Below are 23,249 nucleotides of genomic sequence, written 5' to 3'. Positions count from 1 at the left end.
TCCTCTTCTACTACTACTCTCCTCTACTCCACTCTACTCCTCTCCTCTCCTAAGCAGTTGTTGCTTTTTTTGCTACTTCTACTACTTCTACTATTTCCTTACTACTACTGTTTACTACTTCTACTTTTGTCTTCTATCAACTACTTGTACTTCTGTCAACTACTTATACTACTTTCCTACTACTACTGTCTACTACTTCTAATTGTCCGATCTGTCTATCAGGTTCGGAAGATATTAAGCATATGATGTTCATGTGTGATTGAGCAAAGTCAGTATGGCAGCTGTTGCTTTTTTTGGGAAGCAGCACCTGCTTTTTTTGTCAAATCTCCCCTCTTCTCTATTTTTGCCACATTTCCTATCCTCTATGTTTGGGAAGCAGCAGCTGCTTTTTTTACACCTTTTCCTCTCTATGTTTGTTAAGCAGCTATTGCTTTTTTGCCAAATCTCCCCTCTCCTCTCCTCTCCTTTGTTTTGCCGATGATGAAATTGTCCAAGTCCATACATTATATGGAATATGAGCTGATGATCAAGAACTTGTGAGGAACTTGGCATCATTAGCAGCCGTCCCTACATTACTTTCTCCTCTCTTCTCTGTTATGATGCCTTGATGCTCCAAGTTCAAGATCAGATGATGTTTGACATGTTTCTGAGGCCTCTACCGCTGCTACTTCTTGTTTTTTATATATTGTTGTTTTATAGGACTACTTTGGTTTATAGACCTTTTTGATTTCTTATACCTTCTCGCGTACCTAAAGCACACTTTCTTGCATCTATTAGAACAAAGCGTGAAATAATGTCACGGACACCAGACAGTGAAGCCCGATGCCCCGAGCATGATGAGCAGCCAACCCTTGAGGAGCAAGCACTAGAGGACCAAGCACTAGAGGACCAGCTTACTCAGGAATAGTTCAATAAGGAGGTACAAAATGATCTAGAAGTGATGCTTACTCAGGAGCAGTGTGACGAGGAGGAAAGCCCCAAAGGAGAGGCTGCTGAAGGCGAAGAAGAAGAGGATGATGCTGATGATGACTCAGAAGAGGGATATGTAAGTCCTGAGGATCCTTTCCCATGTGAAGCCAGAAGGAGGCCAATGGAGAAAGATTTGGACAAGGACTTTGACCCAAACGAGGAGGTAGGGAAAAAGCCTTAGCTTGTAAATCTTGCTAAAGCTTTGGCTGTGTTACCTCTGCTAACACTTTGACCTGTCATATATACAGGTCCCTCCTGAAACTCGGAAAAGACGACGTCGATGTCCGTGACATCTCGCTGGACAAGACGGGGTAGAGGAAAGGAGAGCAGAGGCAACAGCCATAGAGACGGATCACGATGCCTCTGCTCCACAACCTGAAGACACAACCATGACTACCAAGCCTAAGAGGAAACGAGGGGATAGAAAAGGAAATCTATATCCAGATAAGGCATGCTATGTGATAACGGAGGTCAGGCTAGCAGGGGAGGTCCTTGAGCCGAAGGAATTAAGAGGACGATTCTGTAATGCGATCGGGGCCCTAGTAAGAGATAAATTGAACCCAGCAATCCCTAACTGGAAAGAGGTACCAGAGAACAAAAAGAATGAACTATAGGATATGCACTTAAGGGTCAATTTTAGATTTCCAGAGGGTAAGCACAAACTGGTAAAAAATGCTTTCAGGATAATGGGAGAGATATTCTGACGTTGGAGGTTAGACCTCAACACGAAGTATATCCAAAAGGGGTTAACTCCCTTCAAAGAGTTCAGCAAAATAACTCCTAGTCAATGGGAGGAGCTCGTGGCTCAGAAGACTTCACCGAAGACATTGAAGCTCAGTGCCCGTAACACTGAGCTAGCAAAGAGGAACAAACACCACCATCATCTAGGCCCCGGTGGCTACTATGCCAAGGAAGAGTAGTTTAGGAAGATGGACAAAGAGGCCACAACTGCTAGGAATATCAATGTGATGAATCTGAAGGTACGCTCAAGGAACTGGATATATGCGAGGAGTACAGAAACATCCGGCAGTAATCTTAAGTTTGATAAGCCGGAGACCCAAGAGGCGGTATCAAGGATACTGAAATATGCTGAAGACAAGGAGAAGGGCTCCTTTAATCCTTCCAGAGAGAGGGACGAGCTTAGCCTTGGCTTGGGAAATAAGGAGCACACAGGCCACACTAGGGAGCTAGGGAAAAGGACGACCTAGAAGCAAGGATTCAAAGAGGACAGGCACATGTACAAGAAACATGGCCGAGACTGGGAGACTAGTCTTGAGCTCCAAGTGAAGGCTCTAGTTGCGAAGGCGCTGGAGGAGCAAGGACTGTCTACGGAGCCACGGATGTTAGTGACGCCACCAGGAGAACTAGCATTAGTTGGCAGCCCTCCGAAAGTTCCTAGCAGCCAAGGTTCCACTACAGCCTCAACCCCTGTTGATCGCATACGAGAACCAACTAGTTGCACCTTGGTGTTTCTAAGCAGCCAACAAAACATTGTGATGGAGGTGGCAATGGGTGTGGCACATCCTCCCGGTGGCTTACACCACAATAATAAGATATCGCCGGACTACACTAGGGTCGAGGTGCATACCGTGAAGCCCAAGTTCATGCAGTGGAGGATAGACTACGCAACTCCTGAGGGGCTGGTGTTACTCGGAGACGTTATTGGGCAGTTCATCCTCTGGCACAAACGGGACATTATATTGACTGCTTCTTCGCCGCCTCCCCCTCTCCCAAATTTGGATCGAGTTGTTGAGGTTGGAGAGATATTTTCATCGTCTCATGACCACCACGTACCTGAGATGCCACATTCTTCCCCGCCTCCTAGCGAGCATGTACCTGATGAGATGCCACAACCTTCTCCAGCTTGTACCAAGCAAGTGCATGATGAGATGCCACAGTCTTCTCAACAAGCACAGCCGATACATGAACAATGAGTGCCTCCTGAAGAAGGTGATGCACAAGAAGACAAGGACATGCCTGAATGGGAACTTCAAAAGAAGATTCCAATCAACATAAGGCCAGTTTATGTTCTGGTGAAAGATGTCTTGTCGGTGTCCAAGTGGTATTCACATGACCAGTTCAAGCCTGAGAACCAAGTTAAACAAGTCCCAGAACGGGGTTCTAAGGAGGCCGTAACTAGCAAACTCCACCAAATTGCAAAGCAGTATCCAAATGTTGATGACATCAAATGGTCAAAGGATTGCCCGAAAACATATGAAAGAGGCAAGCCCTTTATACCAAACCGGGACATCCGGCGCCTACCACTTGGAATGAGAAGGTTCCATGATTGGTACTTGCGTGTTCTCCCAACGAGCATAGATCTCGTACAAGCATGCTTCCCCACCGGCACATTTGGAAGCCCAGCCGAGAAAATTGTCTTTGACTTCAATGACATGCACACATGCTTTCACCTGGGAGAAATGGAGATGAATCTAATTCGCACGTGGTGCTTGTAAGTCCTTGTCCTCCCGATATGATATGAATGTAATCTTTGAATTTTGTTGTAACTAACCAACGCCGTGATTTGTAGAATGCAAGTGCACATTGTCAAACAAATGCCAAGTCTGAAAACCGGGTATGTAGACCCTCAAGCTATAGCCCAACCAAATTTTAATTATCCTAAACAGTGGACAGTGGATGCCAAAGAGCTAGCTGCTGCAAAGACTCTTCGGGAGCAAGAGCGCATCTATACGGCAAAACTAAAGGAAGAGTCCCTTAAGGTTGCGGCATACATTGCTCTGGCTTTCAAAAATCTACAACAACACTCTACTATATGGCTACCATACAACTTCGAGTAAGTTCAACTATATACTTAAAGCTTTGTTTGATATATTTTATTCGATGCAAAAGAGCTTATCTAGTTCTATGATTAAATCCATACAGCAACCACTGGATTTGTATAGCCGTCGATGTCGGGAGGAGCATGGCATGGGTCTTTGATTCAATAGATAAGGACCCGGCGACATACAAAGACTTCATATCGATTCTCAAGACGTATACATATCGACAATCCTCATTAGCTTATATGTTTGTATACATACTTGTAACGTTCACTTATGGATACTAACAAGTTGTATTTGCTAAAATAATTCGAACAGGGCATTTATGTTCTATGTCACTCATCATCACGGAAGGCATTATCCAGCGAGGAAGGAAAAGCTGGCTATAAAAACACTATGTGCGGTAAGTGTAACTTACTTCTTCAGTACTCCGTTACATGGTTGTCAAAAACATTACCTAACATTTTCATATGCAAAACACACAGTGCCCCAAGTAGAGGCCTGGGAGTGTACATTGTGGATACTATATATGTTCTATGATGAGTAACACCAGTGCCTACAGGAGACACCCCTTAAGGGTAAGTTTGAACCTCTTCATTAGTAGTATAAAAACTTCGTACATGGTATGAAATACTAAACCGAAACTTGTTCTCTTGTAGTGGAGAGAAGAGAAAAGAATGAAAAAAGACCCATACGAGGATGACCAACTCTTAGAGCTCATCGGCGACCTTTGCAACTTCATATTGGACCAGATTGTACACGTCAAAGGCGCCTACCATGACCGAGAGTTTGACTTAGGTAGAAATCCTCAGTACCAATACATTCGTGAGACTGAAAGGCTAGCTCTAAGACGTTGATAACAATGTTTATGGAATTTGTATTTTAAATGATGGATTGTATATATCCTTACGAATTGGACTTGTAATTATAGTTTATATAATATTATTGTGCTGGTAGTCGCGTTCGGAACGTTGGTCGCGGGGCGTTCGGCAACGCGAACGCGGTTCGGAACGTTGGTCGCGGAGCGTTCGGCAACGCGAACGCTGGATGGAATACGCGGAAACATACAGTTCTGGTCGAATTTGAATTGTAAATTTGAATTTTTTTTGGCGGGAAAACGTACTGTAGGGGCGGTTCTAAATTGAACCGCCCCTACAAATAGGTATTATAGAGGCGGCTGGCACTACAGCCGCCCCTACAAATCAATTTGTAGGAGCGGTTGGTGATTGAGCCGCCTCTACAAATCTATTTGTAGGGGCGGTTCGTAATATCAGCCGCCCCTACAAATCGATTTGTTGGGGCGGCTCAATCACCAACCGCCCCTATAAATCGATTTGTAGGGGCGGCCTGGGAACCGTCCATACAAATGCATAATTTGTAAAGATGGTTCGGTAGGGGCGGCTGGCCAAACCGCCCCTACAAAGGGTTACCAGCCGCCCCTAAAAATGCTTTATGTAGTAGTGGATGAGTCCCTCCTCATTCTTGTAATGTTCTCCATCGACATGAATATCATATATGCATTACTCGTCCATCTTTGATAGTAAAACACAGCGGTCATATAGGCGTGAGAGGGCGAGTCCTCCACAACAAAACAATGGAAGAATCATTCCGCTGCCTCTGTATAGTAAAAAATGCAATTCTATCTCTATCCTTAATTAGATTTTTTTTTAAAAAGTTTGACCAATACAACACAGATATATATATTATGATCTTGTATAATAAACTTGATCAAATTTAAAATAATTTGGCTTCATACTAGTATATGTCGCGCGCATTCTTTCTATACTGAGGGATTACATAAGATCACAGACCTACGCTAGTTGACCAGAACATGTACTACTGCTTATTACCAACAACTAGGGATAAAAACGGATCGGATACGGACGGATATCATCGATATTACATTTGTATTCATATTTCTGTCCGGATTCGGATTTGAATACGGATAGTGTCAACTATGTTGGATAGGATACGATTAGATATCGACATCATAAATATGCAATTTGAGTATTCGGATACGGATACGGTATCGGATGTTGGATATCCGGACTCGGATACGGACAGATCTCAACCCCTCTAAATGAATTCGGTTTTGAATACGATCAGAAAATATCCATACCGTTTTCATCCCTACCAACAACACATTCGTCTAGCAATCCGATTGAACCGCAAATCAAGGAGAGGAGCCTTGCATGCAGCAGTGAGTAAGGAGAGGAGTAGGTGTCTACTGACTATGACATGATCATCAGCCTCGGCTTCTTGAAGGCCAAGGGGCTGAGCACTTCCTCCCCCTCCTCGGCCTCGGCCGCCGGTGGCAGCATACACAAATCGGCGTCAACCATCAAGTCCGGCAGGGCCGGTACGTTAAGATCGAACCCGCGGCTGCTCAATAAGGCCGTGGTGGCGGCGCCGGCGCTGCCCTCGTAGTGGCACCGTTTGTGGCCGCCCAGCGCCTGCCCCGTCGGCAAGGTCCTCCTTCAAACAGAGCACTCGTGCACCACCCTGCCGCCAGCAAGTGAAAAAAATGGGAGCCTAGATTAGGCAATACAACAAGTGAAAAAAAATAACAAGAACCCAACTCTAAGCAACTACAACAAACACGCGCTGCACCACTCAAAACGCTACAAACTCCAAGCCACTACTCCAATGCTACACACCAATCAACCATCACAAACTTCACAACTCAACATCACCGTCAACCGCTACTTGTCTACTACATGAGGTGCTAGGTGCACTCATGGGTGGCATTAGAAAATTTGAAGAAATGGCATAACTGATTTTTTTGGATGGCATGCCATTGCCAGGTAAGAGCAAGAATTTCCAACGTGATCGAGGGAATTACACAGGCATACGGAACATGCATAACATGGGTGAGAACTGAGCAGTAGTTCACCCTTCAGAGTTCTCTTGATGGATAGCAGCCGCAGTTGGTGGTGTAGATATCTGCTTGTCGCGAAGCTTGTCAAAGATGGGATCCCTCAGTATCTCTTTCACAGAAGGGCGCTTTTTTGGATCATCGTGTATCATTGACTGTAAACAAGCAGAACGAGAATGTTAAGTTGGATCGCGTGTTATAAGAGAGCAAAATGCTTCTGACAGACTGAGACTAGCAGCGGTCACGCTAGCTAATACGCATGCTGAACGACAGGACTAGAAATATAATTAAGGTAACAAATAAAATAGCTACCAAATTGTATCACGAGAGAAGCATTTCCCAAGAAAGAACCTGCCTAGAAGGGTTCTGTAGTAGAAAAAGAGCCATATCAAACTAAACAGATTCAAGGGTAAGTCACAAGTGGTGTTATATATACCTTAATTAAACGCCCCAGCTCGTCTGGGCATTTTGGAGGTAAATCTAAGTTACCCACACGAAGTCTGTCGAACTCAACTCCTTCCCTAGGAAGTTCCTCGCCTCTTACAAGCTCGTAGGTAGATGCCCCAAGAGAAAAGATATCTACCTTGTCAAGATGCTCACAACTACTACCACCATTCAGTATCTCAGCAGGCATATAACGGCGATCTCCTCCAACAGCAGGCATATAACGGTGATCTCCTCCTTCAACTCCCTCTTTACTTGTAAATTTAGCACTACAACCAAAGTCTCCAAGTTTATAAACACTGTTATTGCTGCGATACATGTTATCTGGCTTCACATCAAGGTGTGCTATGCCACGTCCATGAATGAAATCCAAGCCCTTGGAGACCTTTAATTTCACAAGATTTATGTTAATATTAGTATGTGATTTACACATGAAACATATGAGATCCATTCACTGCTGATCTGAACTAGAAATGCTTGCAGGTATTAGTACTTAGTACTTTATGAACTTCCAGAGTTTACAAGAAGTGCCGATCTGGGTTCTAATACCAAGTTTGGTAGTTTGTAAGAAGGCAAAGGGGGGGGGGGGGGGGGGGGGGGGGGGGGGGGGGGCGGGGAGGGAGACGTGTGCTGGAAAATCTAGTTTGTAAACCTTACACTGCACAATTAGAATGGCTTCTATATACTGCGATGTAGAGGCCGAGATATTCATTTATCTAAAGAAAATTAGAACCTCTTCATTATGGTTATTAACCAACTAAATTTCATATCATCACTCTGGTGATTTGGCTTTGGTTTTGTTTGATGAGCTAGACCAACCCACATATCAAGTCAAAATTAAATATGGATGGTGTCTAGATGAAACGCATTTTCCATGAGTAACTACAGCAGCATTTAACCTATTTTCGAGAAACTTGCAGGTGCAAGCTACAATCGTAATCTTGTTCTATTCTAACAGAAATTTGAATTTTACTATGGATACTAACAAAAGTACCAAGAACAGACTGAAAAACCTGATATATCATTTCCAAAGCTTCCAGCGGGTCTAAAGACACTCCTATTTTCTCTGATAAGCAGGAGTCGCACCATTCCATCTGGATATAAAGTCTACCCGACTCGAACCAATGAGTGGTTAGTTCAACTATGTTCTCATGGGGTCCTGGTAAGACATATTACAGATGCTATAAGTTGCTAAGAAAAATAGAAAATATAATTGAACATGAGATGATAAAGCTAATTTTTCCACCTAGGGTTTTCCAAATGTCAACTTCACGCAATGCTTCCCTGCAATCAGAGAAACAACAGGGAAAATTAGCGGGTCATGGACTCATCGATAAAGCATATGGTTTGGTTTACTAATACAGCTACCGTTTCGTGTCATCGGACAGTTTATCCTTGGTCACTTTTACTGCAAATGCTTTACCACCTTCTTTTCCACAACCTCTGTACACATTACCAAAATGGCCCTCACCAATCTTCTGAAAATAACCTCGCAGAAAAAAAAAACTAAAAATTAAGCATGCTGCGAGCAAAAACAACACAAAATCATGAGAGGGATCATCGAGTGGTCAGATCGCCTCCACTGCAAGTGCTTAAGATGGTAAGAGGGACGGTCGTGCTTTTAGACGAATGGCCGGGAGCGGTCATGTTAGAAGAGACAGGTCGAATAATGAGCATCAGGGGAGAATGGGAAGAGGAGGTGAGATGCTACCTCTTTGGCAAGGAAGACAGTAGTGGGTCGGATCAAACATTAAGATATGTAGTGTCAAGCCCTTAACTCTCTATTTTGCTTCCGATAAAGCAGGGGAAAACAACACAAAATGTATTGATGTGACTGACTGGAATGTGAACAGATCATCACTACAAATTGAGAGCATACCTTTAACCGACGGAAATTGGTGGTTAGCTGACTCTCAAGAGCGAGAGGATCAAAGATCTCTTCATTCCCAAGCTCAGTGGATCCAAAACCTACGGGGAAATATTCCCTCAGCATTAGTGACACTGATTCATTTCTACAGGCAGTAAATACAGTAAGTGCCACGCCGTAAGCACATGAAACTAAGGGTCTCTCACGTTCTTTCCCGGCAAGCTTGTCCAGCCCAGGAAATTCGTCGACGTCCTTCAAATGCCTATATGGGTCCTTCAATGGCCAAACACAAAGAAACAAAAATATATATCAGGCGATTAATTAAAGGGCATGTCATATATTCCAAACAAAACACTGAAAAAGAAGCAGCAGCAGGGGGAGGTGTTTATTACCTTTCCCTCCCTATCTTGTAATATGCTTCGCATGGGGTCGGGCATATCGCTGCAAAACACCACCGATTTTCAGGTGATCGGATCGGATCGATCGGGGAAACATGCATTGTACCTGTCGACGAAAAGGCGCCATCGACTGTCCTCGTCGTCGTCGGCAGCCCCCATGGCCATGGCGGCAACAGGCATCTTCATCTTCGATTCCTCCGGCACCGGCGACATCGGCTCCGCTCCAAAGCTGTCTGCTTCTGCTTTTGCTCCTTGGAAAGCTGGGGGTTGCGACTTGCGACGGGGGCATGGGGCGGCTGTCTTATATAAGGTCCCGGCACACATCTCAGAGCCGAATCTCCGTTGAATCCAGTAGGAGTTCTGCCAAACAGTTGTTCAAAGAGAAGTGAGTTTCTGCTGATTTTAGTGATTCTCTGAAATGAACTAAGAGGCTGGGAGCTGAAAAAAGTAGCTTCTTCTGATTCTGTGAAGTGATTCTCCATCCTGATTTTAAGAGTTTATGCTAGAGAATAAAAAAAAAACACTTACAGTCACAGAATCACTTCTCTTATAGAATCAGTTCCCACGGAGAATAGAATCAGGTGGAGTTCTACCAAACAAGTCTTAACTCTTAAGAGAAGTCTTAACTCTTAAGAGAAGAGTGACGACAGCTAGCAGAGGAGAGGAACTGAACTGAGGAAGCTGGAAAGGGGCTAGCTTACGTATTTTTAATCTAGATCGGTTGACATCATGTGCGGCCAAGCAAGTTTTTAAACAAAGAGTGCCTTGTCCCCTGAGGCGGGCGACGTGGCCGGAGATGGCACCTCGCCAAACGTGGCTGCCTGTTGCAGAGGGAGTCCCGTCCATTACAATGCAAGTGGGAATGGCGGCTTCTTCGCAATGTTTTGTTGAGCTTTCCATCCTGAAAAAAGAGTACAAATTATACTGAAATTTCTTGAGATAAAGGTACGGATTTGATACTCTCTTACGTGAGCTGAGCTTGTGATTTGATAAAGCCCCGTCCATTTATTCACAATGGTGATATTCGCCATGTTTTGCCAGCTGCAAGCTCCATCTCAGCCAGCGAGAATCTATGGGCAGTTGGACACAACGCCGGGTCATTGATCATGGGACCAACGCCGTACAATGGTGGACCCCACGGGATGGAAACACCATCTTAACAATTCGAGAGAAAACTACTATTCCTATGAAGCCCAATTGTCGATCCTTGGGCTAAGCAAGAATTCAAGCCCAGACAAGTGCATACCGAGCATGGCCTGAAATGTGCGTGAGAAAACCTGCTTTGGAGCTTTGGACCCATGGTAGTTCGGCCTAGGAAAACAAGGCAAGTAATGCACACACTGTATATGAGTTCATATCCCCACTCTCTCAGCCTACACGGGGACCAAAAACAGAGATCAATAAACACTCTCTCTTATAATGAACTAGAGCATACATCGCGCGTTGATGCAGAACTTACGAAGAATTTGGAGTAAAATTCGGTGGAGATTATGTACGTAGATAGCTTGCAATTAAGAGATTAAAAGTTAGTGAGATGACATGGCTATTGTGGAAGATGATGTGCATAGTTAGTGGGAACGATATGGATGTCTTCCATATTAAGATAGACTTGTAGATGTAGTGGGGACTAGCTCTATAAAAGATATAGATTATTAATGGGTTGTTTCCTTGAGATGTAATACCGGTTTTATCTCTATATTAAGCACCTTTTCCCACCCAGCGTGTTTGAATGATAGAATACAATTAGCCAATTATATATATATGCATTTGTTTTAATTTCTATGAATTTTATGCTACTGCAATACAAAATCGTCTAATACTAATAACATGTAATTTTCCTATAGACAAGGAACAAAAAAGAGAAAAAATGAATTATGTTTCGGGACCAAGCAAAACTGGATTGTTGTGCCATAGGAAGGATATATAGCTATACTAATTCGATAGACAGGTCTCGTGGTTTAGACTATCTAGACGCTAGACGTCTAGACTAGTATTGATTCTATGCTACACTAATTAAAATAGAGAAACAAAACTAAATGTGCCAACTAAGCCATGAAAAGAATAAAAAACAATCTAACGAAGCAAGCTAGCTACAAATTAAATGTGTCCATAGGTATTAATCTTAAATTACCAGCAGCATCAAATGGTTTCACCAAGATTCGGATGCCTTCAGGAAGAATTCTACGAAGAATGCTCTCTAAAATGGATAAAGAACAAACACGAGGATCAAATGTACTTAATTTTGACCAAATATATTAAAAAACATTAATATTTATGTATAGATCATTGTATTTTTATAATAAACTTATTTAAAGATACAAATATTATTAATATTTTCTATAAATCTAGTCAAAATTTTTAAAAAGTTTAATCGACAAGAATATCATATATGCATTACTCGTCCATCTTTGATAGTAAAACACAGCGGTCATATAGGCGTGAGAGGGCGAGTCCTCCACAACAAAAGAATGGAAGAATCATTCCACTGCCTCTGTATAGAAAAAAAATGCAATTCTATCTCTATCCTTAATTAGATTTTTTTTAAGTTTGACCAATACAACACAGATATATATATATATATATATATATATATATATATATATATATATATATATATTATGATCTTGTATAATAAACTTGATCAAATTTAAAATAATTTGGCTTCATACTAGTATGTCGCTCGCATTCTTTCTAGACTGAGGGATTACATAAGCTCACAGACCTACGCTAGTTGACCAGAACATGTATTACTGCTTATTACCAACAACACATTCGTCCAGCAATCCGATTGAACAGCAAATCAAGGAGAGGAGCCTTGCATGCAGCAGTGAGTAAGGAGAGGAGCAGTGAGCAAATCAAGGAGGAGCCGGTGGCAGCATACACCAATCGGCGTCAACCATCAAGTCCGGCAGGGCCGGTACGTTAAGATCGAACCCGCGGCTGCTCATTAAGGCCGTGGTGGCGGCGCCGGCGCTGCCCTCGTAGTGGCACCGTTTGTGGCCGCGCCAGCACCTGCCCCGTCGGGAAGGTCTTCCTGCAAACAGAGCACTCGTGCACCACCCTGCCGCCAGCAGCGCCGGACGTGGACGAGGACGCGGCGGGCGACGCCGAGGACGCCGGATCGTCCGCCGGCTCGGAAGTGGTTGTTGCGGGCGTCCTGCTGGCGCGGTGCCGGTGGCTCGACTTGTGGCCGCCAAGTGCCTGGTGGGACAGGAACGTCTTGCCGCATACCGAGCACCTGTGCTCCTGGGACGGCGACGACGGTGCGGGCGTGGGGCCGCGGGCGGCGACGTCGCGCTGCCCGCGCGCCAGCATGAGGACCCTCGACCGCTTGCGCTTGGCGGGCCCGTCGGCGGCGCAGCGCGGCTGTGCATGGACGACAGTGCCCTCGTCGTCCTGGATCTGCTGGCGTGAGCGTGACCACGGAGTCGCCGCCGCAGCGTCGAGAACTGCCTCCTCCATGGCCATGCCAACGATCTGTATGGCTAGGCTCTCTGCTGGCTTCAAGATCACTGGAGCAGAGTTAGAGTTGCTGGGTAGTGGTTGGGTGACTGGTGAGTGAGTGCGACACATTGAGAAGCAGAGTTAGGTGGTTTTATACTGCAACGATAGCAAGGAGAAGAGAGGCCGGCCGGCCGGTCACAATTCAGAAAGGGGCAGTAGAGAAGCTGGTGGTGTGCGCAACGACTAGACTGGCCGAGACTTCGAGTGGTGGTTGGTAGATTGGTTCTTGGCTTCTTGCAGTAGTGACTGGAGGAACCGGAAGGGAGGTGCACTGGCAGTGTTTGGTCAGCTAGGGAGGATGCATGGAGAAGAGGACACATGGATGAAAAACGACGGAGGAAGAAGGACTTTGTCTGCAGGTCAGGTTCAACAGGGGAGAGTAGCGAGGACTGGCTTGGCTTTGAGTGGACTCTAACTGTGCGCGGCCGCTGATTCGCAAGCCCACACCATCCATGGAATGCATGGAAGTTGGTAATGCTGAGATGATGGAGTCAGCAGATCACCAGTCTGGCAGTGGCAGCAATCTAACAGGAGGAGTTGAGGTCGGCAAGCGCGAGCAAGACTGGTGCCCAGGGAGTGAGTGAGTGTGGACTGGTGGAGTGGAGCTGGAGCCTGCTGCTTGCTTGTTTCGTTTGTCCCCGACTCCCCGGACGGCGGACTGTGCCCCGCGCGCTTGTTGCCGCGTGGAATCAAGAAACGCGCCTGAGCCGGTACGGTAGGGCCACCGCAGGCTCGGGCCACTTGGGATTTGAGGCAGTGAGAGTGCGTTCAGGTTACGTTTTCTTTCAGACCGGTCCAGCTCGTTCTTCCTGGAACCTACTGGCTGGCTGGCGATTGACGTCTGTCGTCTTTCTTCACCAAACTGCTGCTCATCACGTCAGATGCTTGCTACACCGAGGACATATTCGAAACAAAAGAATACAAAACAGACAAATGAAAAAAAACTCAGAAATACAATAGAGGGAATAGTAAAAAAATTATAGGATTTCAAAACAAAGGAACAGATACTTTGAGCTGTTTGGGATGGAGAAAAAAATTACACAAATATGAGCAAACATAGCAAGGGAGGGAGAGCAAAGATTCTCTCCCTTGAGTTAGAGTGGATGTTTTATTTCCACTACTATGATTCCCTTTCCTTTGAAAAAGAAATCAATGTTCCTTCATTCCAAACACTATCAAGTGATTCCTTTTCTTTGGCATTTTTTCTTCTGAAATTTCTTTGAGAATCCTTTGATCCAAACACGCCATGATTCTTTGTTTTACAAATGGTGTTGGTATTTTTCTGGCTCTGGCTACTACAACGGCTAGCATAAAATACTATAGCAGAAGCTACAACATCCACAACCACAGTCGTAAAAGCTGGCAGCCGAACGAGCCCTACACCTTAGCATTACAAAATTTGAGGCCATGATATTGGGAGACGGGAATTAGGTGTGAATCTAGCACCACTCGGGTCCGATGAGGCTCGAGCTACCTAATGTAGACCCCCTAGAAAATAGGGGATGAAAGCTCTAAAGGAAGGACTAGAAGTGAAAGTTGACAAAAAATAGTTCCTCTGACCATTTGTTTCTATAAAAGTGCTCCTGCTATGTTTGCTTTTTTCACGACCGTGTCTTAGCACTTCGTTATTAAGAGCAAGAGAGTTACACAACGTAGCTGCGAGAGAGACCTCGCAACACAAATTACAAAACACCAAGCTAGTAGTAAGCAATATAATAAACCAAATCAATAAGAAAAAGAAAAAAAAAGGAAAGAGCATCCACCCACAACCCCAAAACCCTACTAGCTTGAATATGTGGGAAGAAGGTATATCATTGCAAAGGTTGCCTATGTAGGGGACATAGCCACGATGAGAAAGCATCCACCTAGATAAAGAAGAGACAAACAATCAGCAATAAATGGCAGCAAAGCACCCACCCGAGAAGACCAAAAGTGACCTTGACAGCAAATTAAGCATCCGCAAGGTGAGAGGCCAATGTGCACTCGACAGCAAAGTACTTGCCAGAGAGGGGATGAAAGCATCATCGGTGGCAAAGCATCCGCTAGAGAAACCACTAGCGGCCAAGCATCTACGGAGGAAGATGGCGGCAAAGTATCCGCCCCGAGAGCCAACGACAGTGGTTAAGCCAAGCACTCCAGGATCGAAGAACATGAGGCACACACAGGCATGACAAAGAGCAAAACCAGCGAGACTACGAGAGGAACAATATATAGATCGAGTGGAGGCACAATGGTAGGTGCAAAACAACGATGCCTACAAGGAGAGTGACATCCATGGACACTGCCATCATTGGACGAAGCAGCAAGCAAGGAAGGGCTTTCAGCCCAAGATCGATGCCAGCAAGTGAACGGCGGAATGAAATCTTTGACAACGCCTCCAAGAAGGTAAATGACGCATGTTGCTACACTGCCACCGGTTTGGAGGACTGGGCAAGGCTTTCACTCAGATTCCATGCGTTTGTTTTTAGATCACTGCCATAGGGATCTAGGCAGAGAGGCCACGACTTTTATAGATCAAGGGGTCACTAGGTTCTTTGCACATTCATTCATTTTTAAGGTAGGAACGAATAAAGTCCATCATCAGCCATGAAAAAACCTAACTAATTAATTAAGATGGTAGTTTGATAAGAATCTATGAATATTCATGCAAGGAAAGAGAAAATAAAAGGCTGACATGCAAAAAAAGGAGCTATATTTCAATAGGTAAAAACGAAAGTTCGATCAGCTATACAAGGAAACTAATCATTTGAAGAAGTTCAAGTAAAAACTGTGCATTATATTGGGAACTGAATGAAGCACACGAGCGCTAAATAAAGAATGAATGACCATGCATGTTCGTGATGACTGAATACGATTCAGTTTGCCATATATATCTCCACATCCGCATTCACGCCTCACGCGATCCATCGCATCCATAAATATGCATGATCGCTGGTCAACGCAATATCGACATGGCCATGGCCGATCGTCCTCAAGGGAGCTTTGCTCTCCGCCCCAGCGATCACGACCTGATCACGTTCGTCCTCCACCCCATGGTCGCTCGGCAGCAGCGCTTCAACGGCGGTGGCATCGTCGTTCACCTGGCCGACGTCTACTCCGTTGCCCCCGAGAGGCTGACCGAGCGGTACGCGCCGGCGCCGGGCAGCAGGACCTACTGGTACTTCATCTGCCCCGCACGCTGCCGCCACAAGGCCGCGGCCGGCGCCCTGGGCGAGGGGAGATGGAACCAGGGTCGGAGACCGGCGAGGTCAGCCCCGTCAGGGGCGCGGACGGCCGCCGCGTCGGGCACTCGCGCACGTTGTCCTACTCCTACGGCGGCGCCAGGACGACGACGCCGTGGACGACAGTCACCAGGCACGGCTGGTGCATGTTGGAACTCGCGCTCGACGACGAGCATGGCGGCGGCGGCGTGGGAGGAGGAGATAGAGGTTTCGTCCTGTGCAAGTTGTTCAGGTCGCCTCACAATGAGGTAGCCGTGCCCGCGCTCCTCTTCAACTGCAAGAGGAAGGCGGTCGGCGACCACACGGAGGCTCCACCCAGCGTGCGGCAGCAACTGATGCAGCACTCGTTCTGAATAGCTACTCCTTACATACTACTGGTAGGTACACGAAAAGCTTTGATTCATGTTTGGAGTTTAAGCATACTCTCCATCACGAACAGACCACAAAGGCACTTCGAGATATTCATATAATCTCTCTCTTACGTCTACCGATGCTCCAAAACTGCTCGAGCATTCATATATTGTTCAATTTTGTACTTCAAGATATTCACACACATGATAAGAATATTATTTCAGATACGCTTCGAACTGTGACAGATATTTTGGTTTCTGACACAAACATTTCTGTGCTCTTTATTCTTTTACTTTATTATATAGCAGAGTACATGTGCTTCTACATTATACTATTGAGAACACAAAAGCCCTATTACTCCGAATCAATATTTCTTGATCGGTCAATCCTTTTCTCAGTCTTGTATATCAGCTGCATCACTTGGATCCTGAGGCCGTCTTCCATCACGTACACAATCGGGGAATGCCTAACACTGTCAATTCAACACAGCTGCATCACTTGGTCTGAAATGTTGTCACAAGGATAAGTTGATAAACCATGTATGGCACAAGAAAACAATTGATATGAATCAAAATGAAAAAAACTGGAACAAATATTAAAATGCCATGTGGTTACTTTTAAAAATTAAACCCGTGATGCAGCATCACGGAGGGCAACTGTTCCTGATGCAAGGCAACTTATATGTTCTCTCTCAAGTTCACACCACTGTTCCAAAGAAGGCACCTGATGGTTTAAAAAGGACAAATTATTATGCTGTCACAAATTAAGATTTTTTACCACTTGTTTGCAGAAGTCTTCAATTCATAGCCTTTCAGGAGGCATTGATGTCAATTTTATGGCATGAAGCTAGCAGTTAAAGTAAGTTTTAGTTTAGATTTAACTTCTAGTTTACAGTCAATGATAGGTGCATAGGTTTATCGATTGGTTCTTATTTGAGGACCATCATGATGAGATCAGTGAGAAGAAGAGGACTGACAGAAAATAGAGGCCAAAATGCATGCAAAGATAGTCAGATGTTTTACAAAATGGAGGAATCTCCATGTTGAACAATGATTCTGTTTTGAAATGGTGAGTTGATGCCATTTACATACGCGGTTAAGAGTCAGAAGATTGGCGGTAGACAAACTGGCGGGAACTCTTGTTCCATTAGACCAAGTTTCTAAAGCTGATAGATAATAATAAAGTGTGAGTTTCGGTAGAAAAGAATTAAAAACAACAGAGGGAGAAACTATAAAACGTTGTTTATTCTTGCTTTATCTCACAAGCACATGAGCTCCACAAAAATTTTAAGGTACAAACAAACAAGTTCAACATCTAACAATCTTGACCCTAAAGAATCAAGTAAACCAGAGCCCTGCCAACCAAAGAGCAACTATCAAAGTATCAACATATAACATATTATCTCCTCAGCAAATCATCTAGCTATGCTCCTGATGTGCAAGGCCCACGGTGCGCTTGCCGCATGCACAACTACTGCTACTCAGATCCAAACCACAGTAATTTTAGTACCACAACAACTTTAGTTACAAGCCTTGCATTTGGAGGAAGTAATGTGTTCTGTGTTATACTTGAGGAAGCTGTGATTAACTAGGGATATGAGTGGATGCTCTCCCAGTAGAACTCCGCAAAAATTTCAATAAAAATTCTACGTAATATTAGCTGTTTTGGATCACATGTATGCTAAGCATGGATTTTTAATTTTTAAACCATCTGTTCAAGACAAACGTGTGTGTAACTAATTAACTCCTTATTCTGAAAAGCAAAAGTCCATTCCATGTCTTCTCTCCTCCATGATGAGGTAACTCGAAATACTTCCATGTTTTGAAGAAGCAGATGAACACAACATTGTCATACCTGAGCATCAGCAACAAAGTCCACCTTCTCCATCCTCTTTAGACACTCCAATTCAGCCTTTTTTTCGTGCAACAGATTTCTGCAGATCAGCAATCCTCTCCGAGAGCCCATATAGTGATTCCTGTATATCCAAAAGACAAATAAAATGACGTGATCACTGCAACTCCACTACGGGGATCAGGAGGTTTGCCGAGTGCCAAGGGCACTCGGCTAAGGGTTTGCCGAGTGTCGACACTCGGCAAACGACACTCGGCGAATTTTAGTCGGCAAACAGACTTTGCCGAGTGTTTTTTGTCGGACACTCGGCAAAGACTTCGCCGAGTGCCGGAAAAGCACTCGGCAAAGATTTACACTCGGCAAAATAAAAATGTGAAAAAAACCCAAAAATAATAGCAAAAAAACCGAAAAAAAATTCGGGGGAGACCGCCACCGGCCAGCGCCCGCCCGTCTTCATCGAAGTCACTGCATTTTTTGCGCTAAATTCGTGGCTAACGCAGCCGGCGGGATTCAAACTCACGACCTCTCCCTCGCGGGTCTGCTGCTCTACCACTGCACTACACTGACAATTATGTCTAGATTCCGTTATCTATCCTCATATATTATACTAAATCGAGAGTAAATTGCTTGTTTGAGGCCCTAAACGAATTCAAATAAAAAAGTAGTCAACTACAAAGTTTCATAACTTTTCGAGATCTACAGTTTTCATTTAGTAAGTTTTTCCATCCGAGGTCGTTTGAAAAATTCGAATTTTAAATTTAAGAGATTCAAACATAGTTTTGCATGATAAGATGATTTCAAATCAAAAAGTTGTCAACTATATAGTTTCATAACTTTTCGAGATCTACAATTTTCATTTAGGAAGTTTTTCCATCCGATGTCGTTTGAAAAATTCGAATTTCAAATTTGAGAGATTCAAACGTAGTTTTGCAAGATAAGATGATTTCAAATGAAAAAGTTGTCAACTACATAGTTTCATAGCTTTTGGAGATCTACAATTTTTATATAGGAAGTTTTTCCATCCGAGGTCTTTTGAAAAATTCAAATTTTTAAATTTTTAAATTCAACCGTCGTTTTTGCATGACAAGATGATTTCAAATCAAAATGTTGCCAACTATAAAATTTCATAACTTTTCAAGATCTACAAAGTTTATTTTGGTCATTTGTTCATCCGACATAGTTGTAGTAACGTTGTTCATAAATCTTATATATCTCTCTTCTACTTTCATGAAACTAATATGAGAGATATGGGAGATGTAGATTTTATTAACAACGTTATTATCGCTTTGTCAAATGAAGAAATGACCAAAATAAACTTTGTAAATCTTGAGAAGTTATACAATTTTGTAGTTGAAAAGTTTTTCATTTGAATTCATTTAGGGCCTCAAAAATTGCTTTGAAAAACTGATTTGCCGAGGGCCAAAAAAAATGCACACGACAAAATGCCTCTTTGCCGAGTGCCAAAACAAAGGCACTCGGCAAAATACATCTTTGCCGAGTGCCAGAAAAAAGGCACTCGGCAAAGACGCATTTTGTCGTGTGCCAAAAAAATAGCACTCGGCAAAATACATCTTTGCCGAGTACTAGAAAAAGGCACTCGGTAAAGACGCATTTTGCCGTGTGCCAAAAAAAAAATAGCACTCGACAAAATACATCTTTGCCGAGTGCCAGAAAAAAGGTACTCGGCAAAGACGTATTTTGTCGAGTGTTTTTTTTTTGCCGAGTGTATTTTATTTGGCACTCGGCAAAGACCGTCTTTGCCGAGTGCCCGATAAAATACACTCGGTAAAGCCTCCGGCACTCGGCAAAGTATTGGTTTCCGGTAGTGCTCAACTTCCAACGGTGAAAGCTGAACTAGTTAGATGTTAAATATTTCACACCTCAGCAACAGCTTTCTTGGTTATCGCCACAGCCTCTGCCTGGGCATTCAAAAATCTATACTGCATGTAGCGATTGTGCAGAATCCGCAGCTTTTGCACATCCTCCTGCTTCCCCGCAGCCTTGCTGCCTCCCATCACCGCTGCTCCCTTCTTAACGACTACCACCTTCCGTGCAGGCGGCGGCGGCGCGGGCTTCACCACAGCTGCTGGTATTTTTGCTCGGCGGCGATCTGGCAGCGCCGAGGCTAGGCCCTGAAAGCAGAATGGGTTTGGTGGTCTGCCAGGCCCCTCTGTTATCCCTGGCGGTGATGTCCTTAGCTCAGAGAACGGGACAGGTCGAGGACAGGGAGCTGCAGCCCAGGAGTCGATGGCTGCAGCCGAGGTCTCAGGCGAAGCGCTATAGAAGCTGAAGCTGCTGCGTGCTGGTGTTGATGGTCGCGCACAGCCCCTACGGTGTTGGCGCGCCGCCGTGGTGATGTTAGGAGAGGCTCTAGACGACGGGCCGAGGATTCGCCTTGGGCTGGGCCCGGGAGTGGCGGTGGCGCTGGGGACACCAGCAGCAACGAGAGGAGCGAGCGGGTTCAGTCGCGGGCGGTGCATTTCCTCGAACAGATCCCGCGCTGCGCCGCGCTTGCGCGAGCCTGGCGTAGGCGGCGGCGGGCGGTTTTCGTCGGCGAGGCCAGAGGCAGCGGTGGTGGAGGCGGCGGGCATGCAGTGGTAGCGTGAGCTCACCTCGCGGAGACGCGGACGATGCGGCAGCGGCGGCGAGGGCGCGCGGGCGCGGCTGATGGGAGCGGCTCGGAGGTGGACGAGGTCGGTGCAGCAGGCATCTCGGCACCGGCGGCGCGGTGGAGGACGAGGCGGCGGCCCTTGATTGAAGGAGACTCCTGCAGATGGACGTAGCCGCAGCAGCCGAGCCGGTACCGTATGGGAAGCAAGGGCGCGGGTCGATCCAAAAACCCAAACAGACCAGGGCTCAGGGCTGCGCCTGCGCTGCGTCCGCGCCTCGGTGCTCGGTCAGAGCCTGTGGGCAGACCCGGCAGAGGCTACGGAACATGCGACTCACTCAAGTCGGCCGTGTACCGTGGCGGACTTTTTTTTTAATTATTTTTTAAACAATATTTTAATACTAATCTAAAAAATATTTGCAAATCTATCCCTTTTGATCGCGCAGCGCGAGTGGCGCGACTGCACCATTTTGTCGCGCCACATGCGCTGGCGTGACAACGGGCGCCACGGTGGCACGCATAGTTGACCGGAGCTGGCATGGCATTCTGTGGCCCTGCTCTGTCACGCTAGCGACTCAGGCACGACAGGGTTGTCGCACCAGACGGGCCGGCGCGACAGGGTCATATACGATTTGGTCGGCCCGGCCCATTTTCCTTTCTCTCTCGCTCTCCCTCTCCTTCACTCCACGCGCCTGGGCGCCGCTGCCACCCCGCGTCCCCGGCCGCCCCAGCCATCTGAGGCCGCCGCCGAGGAGTTCAGTGGCTGCTCCTGCTACCCTCTCTCTCCCTCTCCCTCGTGCGGCAGGGGAGCGACGCCAGGGGTAGTAGGCGGGCTCCCCGCGTCGTCGGCACCTTACCGGCACGCCTTGCCGCGGCGGCGCTGCCGCCGAGGTTTGTCCCAGCGTGGTCCGCGACCTCCCTGCTCTGTGGACTCAAGTACACCACCAGGTTGATGTCCCCCCCCCCCTCTTTTTTCTTAATTTCTTGCCTCATGAGTTTGAAGACTAGGGTTAGGAAATTAGGGATGGTGACAATTTTTTGAGTGTTGCTTGTTAGTATTTGATTCATAGATTAGGTTTAGGATATACTCTGCCCGTGGATTGGACGTAAACTACGTGTTGCATGGACTTTGGTAGTTGGTGCATAGTGGATTTAGATCGGAATGTTTGTTGCCTTTGTTGACATCACTGTGAAGTTTTTGTTATTGTAGTGTATTAGTGAATGGATATGATTTATTTCTGAAATACGTAGTTTATGTGTTGTTTATGTGTTGGTTTGTATTTTGTAGATGGATCGGTTAGTGCGATTGTTTCATGGTGGTAAAGTGAAAGGAAACAGGGAGTTTGAAAGCATGCACGAACATGTTAAGTTCTTTAGTGGACCTCCTACCTTTGATGCTTTGGTTAGCAAGTGCCGAGATAAATTTGGGTGGCCACTAAGTTTGAGAGGTAGATTTGACTGTGGGAAGGAACAGGCACATTATGTGTTGATGTGTTTGTCATGTGAGGATTAATGGAAGAACTACATAGAGGTTGTCAAGAGTAGCAGTGTTAGGTGCTTGGAAGTTGTTGTGGAGAAGGGGTCTAGCCGAATTATAGTGGTTGTGGATGATAATGTGGATGTGGAGCCAATAGAGAACCTTACCCCAGACGAAGAGTTGCATGCAGTTGTTGTTAGAGAAGTTGATAGGTCATGTGAGCCTGGTGCCTTGAATGATGATTTTGATGAAGAAACATTTGATGAGGACGATGGCAATGGAGATGGAACACATGATATGGATGACATATCCCAAGGATCAGAGGATCACGAAGTTGATGTTGCCTCTGCGGACGAAGATGACTTTACTTCGGGGCCAAGTACTTCGGATGATGTGTTGGAGGACAAGTACAGGTCTGAGCCTAGTAGCGAGGAGAAAATTGATTGTTGTGAGGGAGGGTTTCTGGACACAATAGGAGTCCCAGCTGACGGGTCATTGACAATGGAGTACAATGACATCGAATTGAGACAATTGAAAGCTGTCCATGTGGAGGTACCCTCGGTACCAAATTTCATGGACATTAGTATGGTTGACCATGTAATATGTGACACTAGTTTGTCATTGTTGGTTGATGAGATACCAGATAGTAAGGAGGTGGAGATTAAGAAGGGAATGGTATTTGATACATTGGAGCATCTCAAGTATTTTCTGATGGATTATGACATTCGGTTTCACAGGCCGTATTATGTTAGCCACTCCGACAAGAACAAGAGGTACACGGTCCTCTGCTAGAATGGATGTCAATGAGGTCTATGGGCTCGGAGGTAGAGAAATGAAAAGTGGAAGATTCACAATGTGAGGCAACCTCACACATGTCGATCTTTGAAGCCGAAGGGTGTGCACG

General features: G+C 45.4%; 2 protein-coding genes across 2 annotated transcripts; both read right to left on the bottom strand.

Moving 5' to 3' along the window:
• Positions 1-5,980: 5,980 nt before the first annotated feature.
• LOC136482796 (zinc finger protein 1-like) lies at positions 5,981-12,809 on the bottom strand. The gene is made up of 2 exons (XM_066479994.1): positions 12,346-12,809; positions 5,981-6,202 (listed from the first exon to the last, which is right to left on the bottom strand). The coding sequence occupies exons 1-2, from the start codon at positions 12,799-12,801 to the stop codon at positions 5,981-5,983; spliced, it is 678 nt and encodes a 225-aa protein (XP_066336091.1). The 5' UTR covers positions 12,802-12,809.
• Positions 12,810-20,134: 7,325 nt separating this feature from the next.
• LOC136456250 (uncharacterized) lies at positions 20,135-20,851 on the bottom strand. The gene has a single exon (XM_066456050.1). It carries the CDS (start codon positions 20,849-20,851, stop codon positions 20,135-20,137), a length of 717 nt encoding a protein of 238 aa, XP_066312147.1.
• Positions 20,852-23,249: the final 2,398 nt, after the last annotated feature.

This window comes from Miscanthus floridulus, chromosome 1 (assembly GCF_019320115.1).
Source record: "Miscanthus floridulus cultivar M001 chromosome 1, ASM1932011v1, whole genome shotgun sequence".
Taxonomy (NCBI): domain Eukaryota; kingdom Viridiplantae; phylum Streptophyta; class Magnoliopsida; order Poales; family Poaceae; genus Miscanthus; species Miscanthus floridulus.
The sequence above is the reverse complement of the archived record's forward strand: the minus strand, read 5'-3'. Positions and strand labels throughout refer to the sequence as shown.